The sequence below is a fragment of the Chelonoidis abingdonii genome, chromosome 17, assembly GCF_003597395.2.
Source record: "Chelonoidis abingdonii isolate Lonesome George chromosome 17, CheloAbing_2.0, whole genome shotgun sequence".
In the NCBI taxonomy this organism is placed as follows: Eukaryota; Metazoa; Chordata; order Testudines; family Testudinidae; genus Chelonoidis; species Chelonoidis abingdonii.
This window is the reverse complement of record NC_133785.1, coordinates 30,592,872-30,608,675: the sequence shown is the minus strand read 5'-3', so window position 1 is coordinate 30,608,675 and position 15,804 is coordinate 30,592,872. Positions and strand designations below refer to the sequence as shown.

The 15,804-nt window shown below is 38.6% G+C and overlaps 1 protein-coding gene across 1 annotated transcript in view; it reads right to left on the bottom strand.

Moving 5' to 3' along the window:
- Positions 1-911: 911 nt before the first annotated feature.
- RYBP (RING1 and YY1 binding protein) overlaps positions 912-15,804 on the bottom strand; it is a 78,273-nt gene continuing 63,380 nt past the window's right edge. Inside the window, exons 3-5 of the mRNA XM_032795995.2 lie at positions 8,476-8,652; positions 8,239-8,337; positions 912-4,995 (exon numbers count right to left, since the gene is read on the bottom strand). Of these exons, the coding sequence (XP_032651886.1) occupies positions 4,743-4,995; positions 8,239-8,337; positions 8,476-8,652 (529 nt within the window). The 3' untranslated portion in view covers positions 912-4,742. The remainder of the gene's footprint in view (positions 4,996-8,238; positions 8,338-8,475; positions 8,653-15,804) is intronic.

Genomic DNA, 15,804 nt, shown 5'->3' with positions numbered 1-15,804 from the left:
TGTGCTGGCCACGGCTTTCCACTGCCCCCATTGGCCTGGAGCGGCGAACTGCGGCCAGTGGGAGCCACGATCGGCCAAAACTGCCGACGTGGCAGGTAAACAAACTGGCCCGGTACACCAGGGTAAGCCGCATGCCAGATGTTGGTGACCCCTGATCTACAGTGAGGGGTTTTTTTTAAAGCAACTTCTAGTTACATTAGTTATAAGACACAAAAGAATCCCAACTGCTTTTAGCTTGATAGCTCTCCATGTGTTTCAGTGCAAGAATTTTATGGTTGGTTAGATTGGAAAGAAGAATACTCCTCTTTTCCCCTACATCGTGTGTACTGTTTGGGTCCTAAGCCTTCCAATTTAGCATTTAACGTGTATAGTTCTATTGAATTACTCAATCACTTAAAAAAACCCCAGAACCGGTAGGAGTTCAGTATTTCATACCATCTTGTTTCCTAGACACTGCAAGCAAATATTACTTGTAAAATAGCAGTATTTTACAATGCAAAAATATATCTAGATTTCCAATTAAAGTCTTATAAAATTTTACTCTTAAGAGTTTGGTAGTTCGAGATAATCCAGGAGCTCTCACTAAAATTCTTTGCACTAAGCTTCACCATAGCTGCAGAAGTGGGAGGGGGAGAAATTGTCTATTTCTGTTATTTGCAAAGCAATATTACCCGAATTCTGCAAACACATCTGCAACTTTACTCATGCGATTAGCCCCAGTGAACAATATGGTATTACTCACATGCGTGAAGTTCACCACGTGCATTAAGTGTTTGCAGGATTGGCATACAGGAACTGTTTCCCATATATAATTATTCTGTACATTCTGCAGAAAAGCAGCTACAATAATACAAGCTTTTCACCTTGTCTGAATACTGGCATCTCCCAAAAAAGAGAGCTTTCAGATTCAATTAAATTTTACTATTTTATTTGTGAAAAAAACTACAAGCAGAATTCATAAATAGACATTTCTATTTAAAGCAGGAAAATGATAAAGTGGCTTCTAATAACAGTCGTGCACATGCCAGTAACAGGAATATATTAACATCTTTTATTTGCTAGACAAAGAGCAGTGTCCAATATAAATTTCCCGAAAACATTTAAGACCTGTGAATTTCTGACCAGTTCACAAAACCACCATTGACACTTTAGCATGAAGATCAAAACAAACCTAACAGGACTGTCAGCTCTAAAGACTTTACAGAGCGGAGAAACTTTCAAAAGCGTTATACAAGCTGTCTTTCTGGGCAAATGAAAAATATAGCTCGTATAATACATTAACATAAAAATCCACAAGATAAGATTATGTTTTGACATACTTAAACAAGCATTCTATATTTGTCTCCAACAAACAAAGCTAAGGAAATAATGTAACCATCTTTACACAGTAAATTAAGGTTACAAGTCATACACAAGAACAGAACTGCTTGCGCATTAAAAACTGTTCAGCTCCATTGTCATACTCTAAATGTTGGCTCTTAAACCATGTTTCGGTTACATACAAGCAAAGGTTATTATATAGTCAGCAATTAATAAATTTTCAATAATTTAAGTTTACTGTAGCTTAAAAAAGTAGACTGAGAATGATCTTAATAAGGCAGGTGAAAATATCTCAGTGGAAATAAACTCACAGAAGCTACTGCCAAATTTTAAATTGGTCCAATTGGAAATGACCAAAGTGTTTTGATTAAAATAAATAGTCTGTGTTAAAATTATTTTACTTTTTCTTTTGCATGACTATGTCAAACTGAGCAAGTCAGGCAAGCTGTGTTTGTGTGTAAAAGTTGAAACTTGCAAACATAACACTGTGCTTTTCTTACCTGCTTTCTGTGCCACTGAATACCAAGCATTTCTGGTCTTTCCTTTACACTAGTGTCTTATTCTATTTTTAAAACATGCTCCCTAATGATAGCAGGGTAAACTGAAAATGCAGAAAGCGAAGGGAAGTCCATTTCCAGATACATGCCTTAGGGGTGTTATCAATTTCAGAAATTAAGTGTAAAAGTAAATACTATCCTTCAAATCCACAACACAACAGTTAAAAATGTGGCCCGGTTAGGTTCAAACGCTTAGCTAGCAATTTCTACTAAACGCAGAGTTTCAGTTCCTTTGTACCAAAGCAATTTTCCACTCCATCCTTACAATAAGCTAATTTATCAAGGAGGCACACCCGAAATAAAACCACCAAAGAAGATTTCACTGACTTAATCAGTAGCCTCTGAGTAGCTTGTTACTGTGTGTTAAAGCTTTTTCAAATGATCTGTGGGTCTATTCATTTAACATGAAGTAATTTTCTGGTACATACAGTGCTTTTTTGCACAAAGTACAACAGCCAACAAAGCGCACAAGCACGTGCGTAACTTTAAGCATCAGCGTGGCCCCATTGAAGTCAGTGGGACTAGACTCCTGCTTACATACTTTGCTGGCTTAGGCCAAATGCATTCAAGCTAACTGATTATGGTTCATTTATAAAGCAGTGCAAAATATATAAGTTCAGGGGCATTTTCAGAAAAATCTCTCTTTAAAAAAATTATTCCAATACATATCAGTAAAATAAATAAATATGGCTGACCGGTTTACCCTCCCTGAGACCCTTAAAGGAACATTAAAACTTGAAAAGGAATGTCTTTGCAATGTTCCACTAATGTTAAAATGTGGATTGAGAAATTTATAGTACTAAAACTATGTATAACATATTGATGCTCAAAGGTAGCATCTGATTTCCTTTGGTTTTTCAATAAATACTTTAAAAATGTGGTTTAAAAAAGGTAAATATAGCTTATATCCCAGATATAAAACAGAATTAAAAGGGAGTGCCCATGTTAACATGTTCAGAATAAAACTGCAGCTGTTAAGACACTGCTTTGCACCCTACAAATGCAAGCAGAGCTGGTAACGGATTAGTTAAGCACAGAATAAGTTTTAAAGGAACCTACATGTCTGCTACTCAAAACCAAGCTGATTTCAAAATAGAATTCTATTCAGTTGCCTCCACAGACAGAAATTATTTTGACAAGGCAACTAATTCTCAATGTAAGAAGCTGGCACCAAGTTACCGAGAAGTGGCCCTCTTTCCAAGTGTAACACCCAAAAGCTATCTTGTTGATGTTAAAATAAAGCTACAGACTCTGTGCCTGAAATTACTGCAAAGCACTCTGGGCCACATCATTAAAGATAAAAAGACAAACAGAGCTTGAATCTTTAAAAAAAAAAAAAAAAAAATGGTTTCACCTCTTCAGATGATTATTTTAGCAGGATAATGCACAGAAGGTAAACAGTAAAGCAATGCTAATAGACCCGGAAAGAAGTTTATAGTCTGAAAAGATATAGAGCAAGAATGAAAGAGACATGGACCATCAACATGAGCAGCACTTGTTGCTCACTTACCAGCATGAAAGTTTTTTCTCAACTGTAGCTCCCACAGCAGAATATCTAGAAGTGTCCAAACATTAACAAGCCTATATATGTCATCATTGGATGATATGCTGTTCAGAAATTGCTCTTGGAATAACAAACCCAACTCAGTTAAACACAAAAATAATCCCCAGAACAGAATGGAAAGAGACAGAAATGAAAAGAGTTGACCAAGAAAGAATCAAGCCACATCAGATGTGAACATGCAGTGGTTTGGTTCACCAGCTCAAAAAAGCTTCCAGTCTTAGGGTTCCCTTCTGCCTTGAATTCTAAAGCAAACAGGCGCTCCACAGAGATTTAATGTCACCTCAGTCATTGATGCCAGTCTGGAAAATGGATGGAATTAATCAAAGTTACAGAATACCAAATTTTTGTATGATTGGCTATGAAAGAAACAGCCATGTCAACAAGTAAACAAAATATACATTAATGCATGGCATTCTGAAACCAGCTGAGTTACTTTTGAATGAGCACACTCCAATTGGACACAGCCTTGTGATTTGTCATTCTGAGTTATTCTACTGGGAATGCAGGCTATCTGGAGGAGTCTTCCCATTACAGATCACAATGTATAATAAAAACTATTTGTCCAGAACTGTTTAGCTAAAAGTTGGCGGGGGAAGGGAGGAGGGAGAAATCAGGTCTTACCTAGGTTTAAACCTTTCGGAACACACTTTTCATCTAAGCCTGGTTCCATTTCAGTATCAGCACTTTCACAAAGGGGCACTGTCCCAGATCTTTAACTGTTCAATATTTTTGTTTCACTTCACAGTGTTTCAAGCACCAGCGTTTCCATGTATTGGTTTCAAATAACCCTTTATATATATTTATTTATATATATATTTATATATAATTTATATCAAAACTGATAGTACACAGTATAACTGGAAGAAGGAAGAACTGAACTTAAAGGATATGCTAAAGGAGGATGGAGTTTGTGAATGCAATAAATAAAGTCCCGTTCCCCTCCCCCCACACACGCCAAAAAAACAAAAAGTTGTAATGTTCATGGAAAATTGTGCACAGCAGATATTATAAAAAAGTAGATTCAGGAGCACATCCAATTATAAATGATTGTTAGGAAAATTATATAAAACAATGGAATACATAAAAGTGTCAAGAGTAACTGTCAGGGTGCGAAATTCCTTGGTGGCCAGATGCCCATGACAAGCAGAAATTATCCTGGTTGCATCAGTATGGGGGTGATGTCCAAGAAAGTGTGTGTTCAAGCACAGATGAGGCTCTCCAGGATTGAAGCCCCATGGACAGGTGGAGTGTTTGAATTTCATACCCTGATTCATAGTTTTCCACAACTCCATGTGCAATTTTCAGAAAGATTCATCGTTAACTGCTGACATGTCGCCCTTTGGCGTGGAGGAACGGGACGAGCCTTTGTCTGTGCTCTCAGAGCCGGAGCTGCTCTGATTCTGCTGTTCTGATCCTGCACTGGAGGTCACTGTAGATGAAGATGTGGAAGAGGAGCGAGTCTTTTCTTTAAAGTCTGTGATAATTACTGTGACGTTCCCCACTGTGACTGCCAGCTGCTGTGCAGTACTTCTGTCCACATTTTTCAGTCTGGGCCTAAAGAACAAGAGAGAAAAAAAAAGGGAAAAAAATGATTAGGAACCATATTTCAGAAACAAACCTTCTACTACGTGACATGTTCTGAGCACTCTTGGAAAGATCAGATTAGTTTGGAAGTGATCTCTGGTACCAGCCCCGTGCTTAATACTGTGTAGTATCATGCAAGTGACCCAGGTGTGACCTTTTGCTCCCTGCAACAGCACAGGCTGTGAGGGCTGCTGCATCAGTCCCCAGACAGAAGGGATGACTTGCAAAGCACAGCAGAGATTACTTGGATGTAGGGAATTAACTTTAACCCCACTCAGCCAGAAGGACCAAAGATGACAGGCATATGGGATTGGGAGACAGATTTTCAGAATCTTCCCCCCTCCACCCGCCCATGCGATAGATAAAAGAATTCTGTTATCTGAATTCTCCATCTTGTCACGTCACATGCCCTGATGTTCTGAGACAAGGCTGTGACTTTGCAATACAAAACCACATGAAAGCATTCGAATATGGACCTTCATTCCCATGTGGGGAACACTGTAGCTGCACATAACTCAGGCACTGGGACAACTTGGCTTCCCCTTCTCAACTATTTTGAGTTTATACAAATCAGAGGCCCAATCAATCCAAGTATAAAATTGCTTAAAACGCTCCCTCTTGAAGGCTGTTGTAAGTAAAACCCAGGACACTTCTCAGTGTTAGCTTTTCTCCGTCAAGAGACAAAACAAAGCGAACACGTTGGTTTTTACAGCTCAGGATTATTTCAGTAATCTGTTTCTGCCCTATCATGCAATTAGTAACCCAGCTAATAAAGGATTGTGCTCTGCACAGAAGCTGACATTCATGTGTTTGCACGATTTGGTCCAAAATTCTGATACAAATACAATGCAATGAGTTTATTTAAGGGCAAACTTCTGCTGGTGTGTGCTGTTGCTGGTCATGTGCAGTCCTTTAGCTGTTGGCAGATGCCATGTCTGCTTCAGTGACTACCTGTGATTTACAGTCAATTCTTTTCCCTTCCAACCGTGGGTCAGACTGATGCAGCAGAACTTTCCCCACTAGGGAAATCAGAGGGGTCATTCTCCAGACATCAAATAGAACTAGCTCGCTAGTGCTAGAAATTGCCTTTTTCAGGGAAATAGGAGACAGATAGGTTTTTCTTCAAGACCAGGCCCCAGTTTTCCAACTGAGCAGAAAATAACTCTTTCCAGTACATTTGGGTCATACTGGACTAACTCAGAATAGTGAGAAGAGAGGAAGTAGACCTGATTTTATATTTTTGATGCATCTCCACTGGTGTTAGGAATTTGTAGATGATCATCCCAGTGATACCCCTTCCTAGATTATCCTATAAAATCACTGAAACAGATGTAGGTTCTACATCAGGATTATCTAAAGTGGGGGGAAATAACGATAAATAGTTTCAAAAGGAAAATAACGATATTCTTGTGAATTTAAACCTTCAATAAAGTGTGCTGTAAATTTCTCACTCTAAAAACAGTGTTTTGTAGGTAACCTAGAAAGAAAATTGCATCAAATTTAACAGGAAAAACATTAATATTTTAATCACATTTAAATATTAAATTATAACTATGTTGGGATAACAACCTGACACTGAATAACTTTTTTTTTTTTTTTTAATACTGCCCCTCCACTTAGTCACTAGATTCTTCAAAACCGAAGGTGCTGTCAGTAAGTTCTAATGTGAAGCCACCCATACACAGAAGTACGTATATACTCATTTACACATCCATGTAACCACAGACTTAGATGAAAAGATTAACGTCACCTGGCTTGTGGGGGTGCTAAAGGCCAACTAGCTCAGCATATCTGGGCAATTTTGTCAGCATTGAGACTCAGTAGGCGAAGGCTATTCTATACTGATAGATCCTTTGTATCTCCAGTAAATATTCCAGGAAGTGTAGTAGGTTTATTTTTTTTTCTCCCCCAAGTCCCCATTTCCTTTAGGAAACCCAGTTCTTCCTGTAACTTTATAGACTCATTTGTTTTCTCTCGTACTCAGAAACAGCTAAAAAGCCTGGCCCGGATCTTGTCACTGGGATCTTGGTGCAGATCTGCCTGCCAGTGCCCTTCTCTGCTATTGAGTACTCCTCTCTGCTGTCACTTGGCAGGAGCTGGAACAGTGACAGGTGCACTGAGCAGACTTCTCCCTCTCAATGGTCTGCTTAACATGGCCCCAAGCCACATTAACTTCTGTCCAGAATAACTCCATGCTACCAAACCACTTCAAGGGATTCCTGAACAGCTGCAGCTGGGAGATACCCTGTCAGCATGACTCCATTGGAACATGCTGACAAAAAAATAGGGAAGAACTGCAGGAGTGTGATAGGTGGTAACAGCCGTGGCTTTCCATCCACCCTGATGTTTGGGACTAACCCCGTGATCATTCTTCAGGGTCTGCGAAGGCTTAACAAATCTGGTTGATGCTCAAAAGGGAATTTAAAGGCACTCTCCTCCCCTTGGTACTTTCACACAGGTAGTCAAACTGTGGTGTCAAATTCTGCTTGTTGCCTCCATGACTTCAAGGTGTAAAGAAGACCAGAATTTGGGCCTGCTGCACTGGAGAAGGAGAAATAGCTTTTATTTCAAAAGAAACCTGCAATGTCAGCACAGCCGAGGATAGGACTTAACTCTAACACATAGGCAAAAGCCATCTGAAATATCAACTCGAATCAACTGTTTTATCCTTGGACAAAAATAAAGTTTGTAAATGCCTGAATTGTTTAATTAGACCTTTCACGTGGTTCCCTAAGAACACAATCAAAATAGTGCTTGAATTGGAGGCATGGGCACAGGCAAATATAATATATCCACTCTCTACACAGTTATTGGGTATAAACAGAGAAAAGGTAAGAAGAAACTGACAGGTGCCCTCCTTTGAGGAGATTAATATCTATTTTCTACACAGCAGTTTAACTGCCTGAAAGCAACAAACCATCACAACTGACACATGACACTTTTATCAGAAGGCCAAGGACTGAGTGTCTAGTGAGTCAACGGCTTCCACTATTTGAGGCTACTCTTTTCCAGGTAATCATTCAGATGCACAGGTACAGAGGAAGCTTATACTACTGATGTTCATGCCATACCAATTCTGTGGATAAATCAGAGTCTTCTGTCTCTAGGGCTGTCAACTCAATTAAAAAACCCCCTAATATGGACCCTTCAGTTCAATTCTCAGATGTCAAGATCTAACTAAATGAACATCAATTGATTCTATATTAAACTTACCTTGAAGTGTGATTTAAGTCGCTGGTCTTTGTTGTAGTATTCCCAGACTGTATACTGTTTGCTTCACTAGGAGGATCTTTTACAATATCTGACTTTGGTCTGTAAAAGTAGGGAAAAAAATTATAATAGGTTTTCTGGCTGATTAAAGTGCACTATTGCTTGACAAAACAACCATTTATAAAGCTTACATAATGAATAACTAACTGTAAACCTTACTAGTGTCCCCCTGAAACTTACTTAGTCTTTTTATTGGTGTTCTTCTTCGTAACACTTGGACTGATTTCTTTTTCTTTGTCAGGCTTTTCTTTGTCTTGTTTTTCCACTTTCTCTTTCTTCTCCTTTTTAGGAGGCGGAGGTGTGGCATATTGCTGGGCAACTTGTTGAGCAACCAGCTGAGAGTTTATTCTAGGTTTTCTATAAAGAGAAAAAAATAAGACCCACAATCAATGATTTAATACAGGAGATGTCATTTCAAATATAGCAGAAGCACCATTAAGATCCATTTAATCATTTATGGAAGGATATTTGACTTTCAGGTACAGAGGATATTTCCTTACTTAGTATCAGGTATTACCAGCTACCTGCAAGTATGAAACTTTCAAACTAAAAATCTGACAGCCCTACAAACTATAATTTTATTGATACTAATCCACAGTCCAGGAACCCTTCTCAACATATTTCTAACAAATATAATATTCTTTTCCACGTGCTTCACAAATTTACACTCTTAAACCTTTCACAGTTACATGGACAGACAGCTTTCAAACATTCGAGACTTAAAGTGCTCTCTCATTTTCTTAAAGAGACAGATTGGTAATATGTTAAATACAGAAAAATAAAGTTAGTAAGGTGCCATTCCCATTTAGTTTTTCAGAATAAGTTCTAGTTCTCTGAAGCAGTGGGCTTGGCCTGAACAGATAAAGAGCAACAGAAGGTTTACTGATAAGGAGCAACTAAGACTTACTGTGTCCCACCAAAGGCTCAGATTGTAATTCATTGCAAACAACAAAACAAATGGGACATTCACTGTACCATTAAGTGTCATGTCTGCCTGTGCCAATCTCCAGCTAGCATTCACTCTCAACACAATTGTTTACAAACTCCAAATAGTATTCAGTAATCTTTACAACGTATATATTTCTTTAGACAAAAAAAACAAAAACAAAAACAAAAATTGAAGGATGCTCTTTCTGGAATATGAGGTCCTCAGTCAAAGACTCTAGTTAGCTGACTTGCTGTAACTGAGATCAAGAATTCTAAAACGGTCTACTGCTGTGCAGGTGAGGGGCAAAAAAGACAATCGAGGTGAAATGGCTGGTTTCTGCTGTGACTGAAGGCTAGTAGGTTTGAGTTTTTGAGGGAGATAATGTGATTAAGGGGGCAGGCAGTGTGCAGGCAGAAAAAGAGAAAAGGTTATATTAAGGAGGGGAAACGGGAAGAGAAGAGGTAAACAAATTACTCTGTCTTTTTAGACAGATTTTTATTTCAAATGTTTCAAGCAGAAATCTAACCCACCAGACAGTTAACAATTCAGCGCTGAGTGCTCTCAGTAGTAATTCATACATTCATCCCTTCTACAATCCTCATTCCTGCCTTCATCTCCTCTCACCTTGACAACTGTATATTTTTCTTCTCTCTGGCCCCTCCAAAGCCCAGCATGTGGAAACTGCTGACTTCCTTCACACGTGTTCAAAGCAGCACTAACACATCCTCCCTATCGTCAAACAACTCCATTGGCTCCCTATTTTTATTTCAGGTTCAAGTTAAAAATTGTTCTGGTTAATAAAACATCTCTATGAATGCTTCTTAGGACAAAACTTTTCAAAGTGTCCAAATGGATTAGGATCCTTGGTCTCACTAAAAATCAATGGAACTCAGGCTCCCAAATCACTCAAGGGCTTTTGAAAATTTTACCAGATCTACTCTGTGGACTTCACTGCCTCTCTACTTCCTTCACCTAGCACCACCCTTTGCTCACTCTCGGCAAACTCCTTGGATTGCAGAGAAAGCATTCACCTCTGCAGCTCTAGCCATCCCTAACAACCTCCTTCACACAACCCATCTGTTTGCCACCTTGTTTATACCTCTTCATTTCTCTCTCTTGGTCCTAATGTTTAACTCTGGATATACTGAGATTGTGCTTTTATAAACACTATATAAAATTAAAGTTGTAGTGTACACACATATTTGCACATTTTCAATTACCTTTAAAAAAAAAAAAAAGCAGATTTAGATATAGCTTAAACTCATCCAGCATGGATCTCTAGTTCTGCTAGATTCAATCAAAAACAAAAATACTACAGACTACAAAATAAACTCCTCTCAAGAATGAAATCAGCCAGATTTTCCTGGCACACAAAGTTCTCATTTCATACAAGATCCAAAGATAGTACAAAATGTTCTGCAGGGAACCAGAGACATAAACATAATCAATGCATTCTTTGCTACACATACAAAGTTTTACATAGGTCAGTCCATTCGTGTAACCGCTCTTGTATGTCTTTACAAAAGGACTCCATAAATTATTACACCTCAGCACTAATGAAAAATTTAGACAGGGTTAGTTAACATTAGTCCCAAAGTTAAAATAAATAAATGAATGCAAATCTAAACAATCTCTAGTTTTGCAATAAAAAAATCAATTAAAATATTTGCTGAACAACTTTTTGGGATTCAGACATTTCTCAAATACTATGCTAGAGCAGAACTGGATATTGAAACTTACTAGAAACTAAAAGTGAAATTGACTAGTCTATTTTTGCTGTCCAACCTGAATGAAATGGAGATGAAACAGCACACGTGGGTAAAAGATACGTTTTAAAAGATTCTTCCAGTTTTATTAATCTAGGATGTCATTATTAAAAGGCAAGAAAACTTTTTTTTTTAATATAAAAACCCATATAAATTACACACCATTTTAAACTACTAATGTCCCTTTATTTTAGGCTAGAATCTGTGACCAAACCTCTTTAGGGGCCTGATCCAAAGCCCATTTAAATCAAATTAATTGAATGGAAAGATACTCCCACAACTTCGCAGTCTTTGGATTAGGTCCTAGTTACCTCTACACTAAAAAAATCTGCAGTCATTTTTCAGCAGCAATGCAATTGCATCAGTGCTACCAGTTGTGTAGTGTAGACTCATCACAGGCTATTAAAAATAATAATACAAAACCCTATGATCCTATGGTTAGATTAGACAGTATTAAAAATGTGCCCAACACCATAGGCGCCAACTTCACCCAGCACCAGTGGGTGCTCACACCCTCCTCCTGCCTCTGGCCTCGCTCCCATTCCAACCCCTTCCCCAAAGTCCCCGCCCCAACTCCATTCCCTCCCTATCGGACCCCTTCCCCAAATCCCTGCTCCAGCCCTGCCTCTTCCCTGAGCGTGCCACATTCCCCCTCCTCCACCCTTCCTCCTAGAGCTTGCCATGCAAAGGAGCTGTTTCGCGGCGCAAGCGCTGGGAGCTAGGGGGAGAAGCGAGGACGCAGCATGCAGCTGGGAGCTAGGGGGAGAAGTGAGGACACAGCTCCAGCCCCGGAGCACCCATGAAGTCGGCGCCTATGCCCAACACACCATTAACAGGACTCCTGCATCTACACTGGTTCTGAAAAACAGATTTGCCTAATTAGTGCATACAAGGCCTCTGGTTTCACGCAGTCACATAGGACGAATAGTAGCAGGCGGAGTGTCTGAAATAGTGTGAAAACAACTCTACATAACACTATCCTATACTTCACTCGTTTGGGCGCTGCTTTCTTAGTTATACAAACTTGTATTATAAGAGCAATTTTTCACCTTTTTTTTGGTCATGTGTCAGTATTTTTGCCTTTCTAAGATTACTGATGAAGTTTTTAAGCCCAATAATTTAAATTGTAAAAGTTATGGCTCTGTGACAAGATCAAAATTAACCTCTCTCTGCAAGTTAGCAATATGTAAAATCACCATTGGAGATCATCAAATTTGGAACCACTGATTAGCCAGCTCTTCAGAATGACAGTTCTGTGGGCCTGTTAGATATTACCAAGTAGTAAAAACAAGGCTGCTAAACATACCTACTGTAAATGGATGGTAGTTGCTTTTCCAGACTAAGAAGTCTGCTGTATAAATGTATTTTAACAGAAAGTACCACCACACTAAGAACTGCCTGTGACATTTCTGTTAAAGAAACACCAAAATTTAGATGAGAGAGCTTGTTTAAAACCTGCTTAGCGGTTTCATGTTTTTTTAAATGAAAGAGAACAATACTATCTGCTGATAAAAATGTAACATTTAAATCTACAGATGCCCCATGAAAACAAGTTTCTGCCACCATTATGTGAAGGTCTATTTAACGAAAAACTTCTTTTGATATCAAGAGAAGAGATTTTGCTGGCAGTTGTTTTGTGGGTCCAAAGCTGCTTCCATTAAGACCATGTCTGTACTACAAACATGATCCTATTTGTACAAGGCTTTAGCTTTATCACAACATACCATTATGGTCCAGTCTGCACAACAAATTGAAATAATGTTTGCAACCAGGTTATGAAACACCCATGTTGCATTTAGAATCTTCAAAACAGTTACAGCCCAATTCAGTTTATAATGTGGTTTGCTTACACTTCAAGAGTGTGCATACAGAGGGTCTCACTAAACAGTAAAACTGAAAAATGTATCCTAGAAAGCTTTTTTGGTACAATTATTGCTCATATGACCTATAATATGCACAAGGCCCAAGTTATGAACAATTCTAAATACCGTTACATCAGCAGCCTACTTATCTTATCAATAATATTCCTCGGGGGGGGGGGGGGATTTAAGGATAAGAGACTATCTACTGATTTTTTTAATGGAATACTGGGGACATTTTTTAAATAAGGATTCTACAGCTGTGACTGCGTAACAACTAGTGGATATAAACATGACAAACAGAACAGTTTGGTTATGCATGTAGAAGGAAGATTTTACCTGATTAATGAATCCATTCTCACAAAAAAGTCTTACTTAAATAGCAGAGATTGTGAAATGCAACCTATTGATCTTTTAAACTTTAAATAAATTTTACAACTTTTACAATTTTCCATGTCATCAGCTTGTACTATTGGACCGAAAAAATGGATGTTCACGCATTGCTTCATCTTCTCATCCTTTCTCCAAAATGGATCACATGATAAAGTGGGAGTTAACAAATCCTTGGAGAGCACAGGCTGTCCCCCTGCACGGCTGACCTCACTGCTGAAGCTGCCTTTCCAGGAGTGACTGGAAGTTCTAGTTACTTGCTGCTTACATAACTAGTTAAATCAGAAACACATCATTTGTGCTTATGCATTTTGTCTAATCACCAAATTAGAAAATTCACACTCTTAAGAATCTCATATAAGGTTTTCTATTTAGTAGCACTTCAAATCTGCTCTTCATAATGTTAGCCAAGTGTGGAGCTTTGCTCCAACTTCAATGATTGGGGAGCTTACATATCAGTATATTTTATTTATAAACCCTCCACCCATATTCTCTGCTGAGGAGTTCAGAGTGCAGCACTGTATAGTTAAAAATATAACTTCTTTAAAGGGACACTAAAACTTGAAAATCACATCTACCTCTGGAAACAGTCAAAGGTAACCTCCAGAAGAAAGATCACAGAAAATAAAGAGGATTTTTCACAATTTTGCATGCTTTGTTTATTCTGTGCACTTGACAGCACTGTATGTATAGTCAGTTTTACTGCCTCAGGGATGGTCAGTGACATAACTCTCATGCATAGTTCCAGCAAGCTCACGTACACGCTCTTCCCTACTCCAAGCAAAAGATTATTTACTAGTGGCACAGCCACAAAGAGGTAGCAGGCAGGAGAGTGCACAAATAAAGGGGAATTGGGAGAGTGGGGGGAGAAAAGGGATGGATCTTAGCATGTTTGATAGCAAATATTTTTGTTTTTATTCAGGACATGCTATTTTAAAAGAGACGCTAGGTCGAAAAACAGTATTTCAATAATTTAAAAAAAATCCAGAATGATAGTGTCCCTTTAAACCCATCTAGGGGCTTGTCTACATGAACATTTATGTAGTTAATGGCAAGCTTGAGAGTGAATCTAAACCGCAGTAGCCAACCACGCGCTGTCTGTGTAGACCTTACTGATACGCACTAAAAATTCATTAGTGCACTTTAATCTACTTGCATTTCAAAAGGGCATAGAATAAAGTGCACTAATGAACTTTCAGTGCACATCAGCAGGATCCACATGGACAGTTAGTGTGTGGGAAGCTAGTGTGGGATAGATTCATACCTCACTCTGAACTAAAATGTTCATGCAGACAAGGTCTCAGTAAACATTTAGTCATCTACTTCAGATATCTATCAAACTTAGGAGAAAAGTAAACCATGCCTGGGTGAGTTATGGGGACCCCATGTCCTTGAAAATCCAAGGAAAAACACAATTTTAGGATATAGTTTATAAAACCATGATTATCAAACTATACTGGATAGAAGACCTTTGCATGGAGAAACGCCAAGGAAGCATGCACCTACCACAATGCATTTTTAACCACAAGGGATGATGCAGAAGTAATGCTTTTGCTGTGTCCAGATATGTAAGATGCTTGCCTGGCCTCTGGGCCATACTCTATCTCAAACAGGAAATCTTTTCCACACAGAACTCAAATTTTAAAAATAGTTAATAATCTCTCTCAACATAAAAATGTGTGGTATCCCTTTGGTTATGTGTCCACATACAGCATCCTTCATCTCAATTATTTTTTGAAATATCCCATTCTTTTTCTGAGATATGGGAACAACCTTTTTTCTATATTTCTCTATTTTATAGCTTAGGTTTTTCCAGTTTTGAAGTGGAGCAGGACTTGTTACAAGATGTCCCTATAACAATCTCATGAGTCCTTATAATAATATATGGAGATATACCTATCTCATAGAACTGGAAGGGACCTTGAAAGGTCATCAAGTCCAGCCCCCTGTCTTCACTAGCAGGACCAAGTACTGATTTTACCTGAGATTCTTAAGTGCCGCTTGAAGGACTGAACTCACAACCCTTGGTTTAGCGGGCCAATGCTCAAACCACTGAGCTATCCCTTCCTCTCTCCTTCACTGGCTGTGGCTATAAAATAAGCTTACTTTGCTTTCCAGAAAGGTAGAAGGTACAACAAAAATCAGTATATTCAGGAGGATACAATTTTGCTCATATTTTAAAATTAAAAGATGGTGATTTGAAGCCTCGTTTCCACTTGGAATAGAATGAATTAACCTGCTCAGGCACCTGTTCCAGAGTTCTGAGTCACTAAAAGTATAGAAGGATCTCTCTGTGCTAGTTTAACACCACACTGCACTCGACTATTTCTGGCCACAGTTTTGCTCCTATCTGCCATTTTATGACTGGAGAACCGGCGAAAAACAGACTATTGCTTTAAATAAAAATATCCCATTTTTTAAACAAGTTAGCATGAGAGCAGAGTGACCTGTGCAGAAACTTGTCTCCAACATACACTTGTTGCAAGAAAAAAAAATTACCTCGAAAATGAAGATTAACTGCTTTGTGCCCAAATCCTGCTGAGACAGAAAGGAAATTGAACTTTAA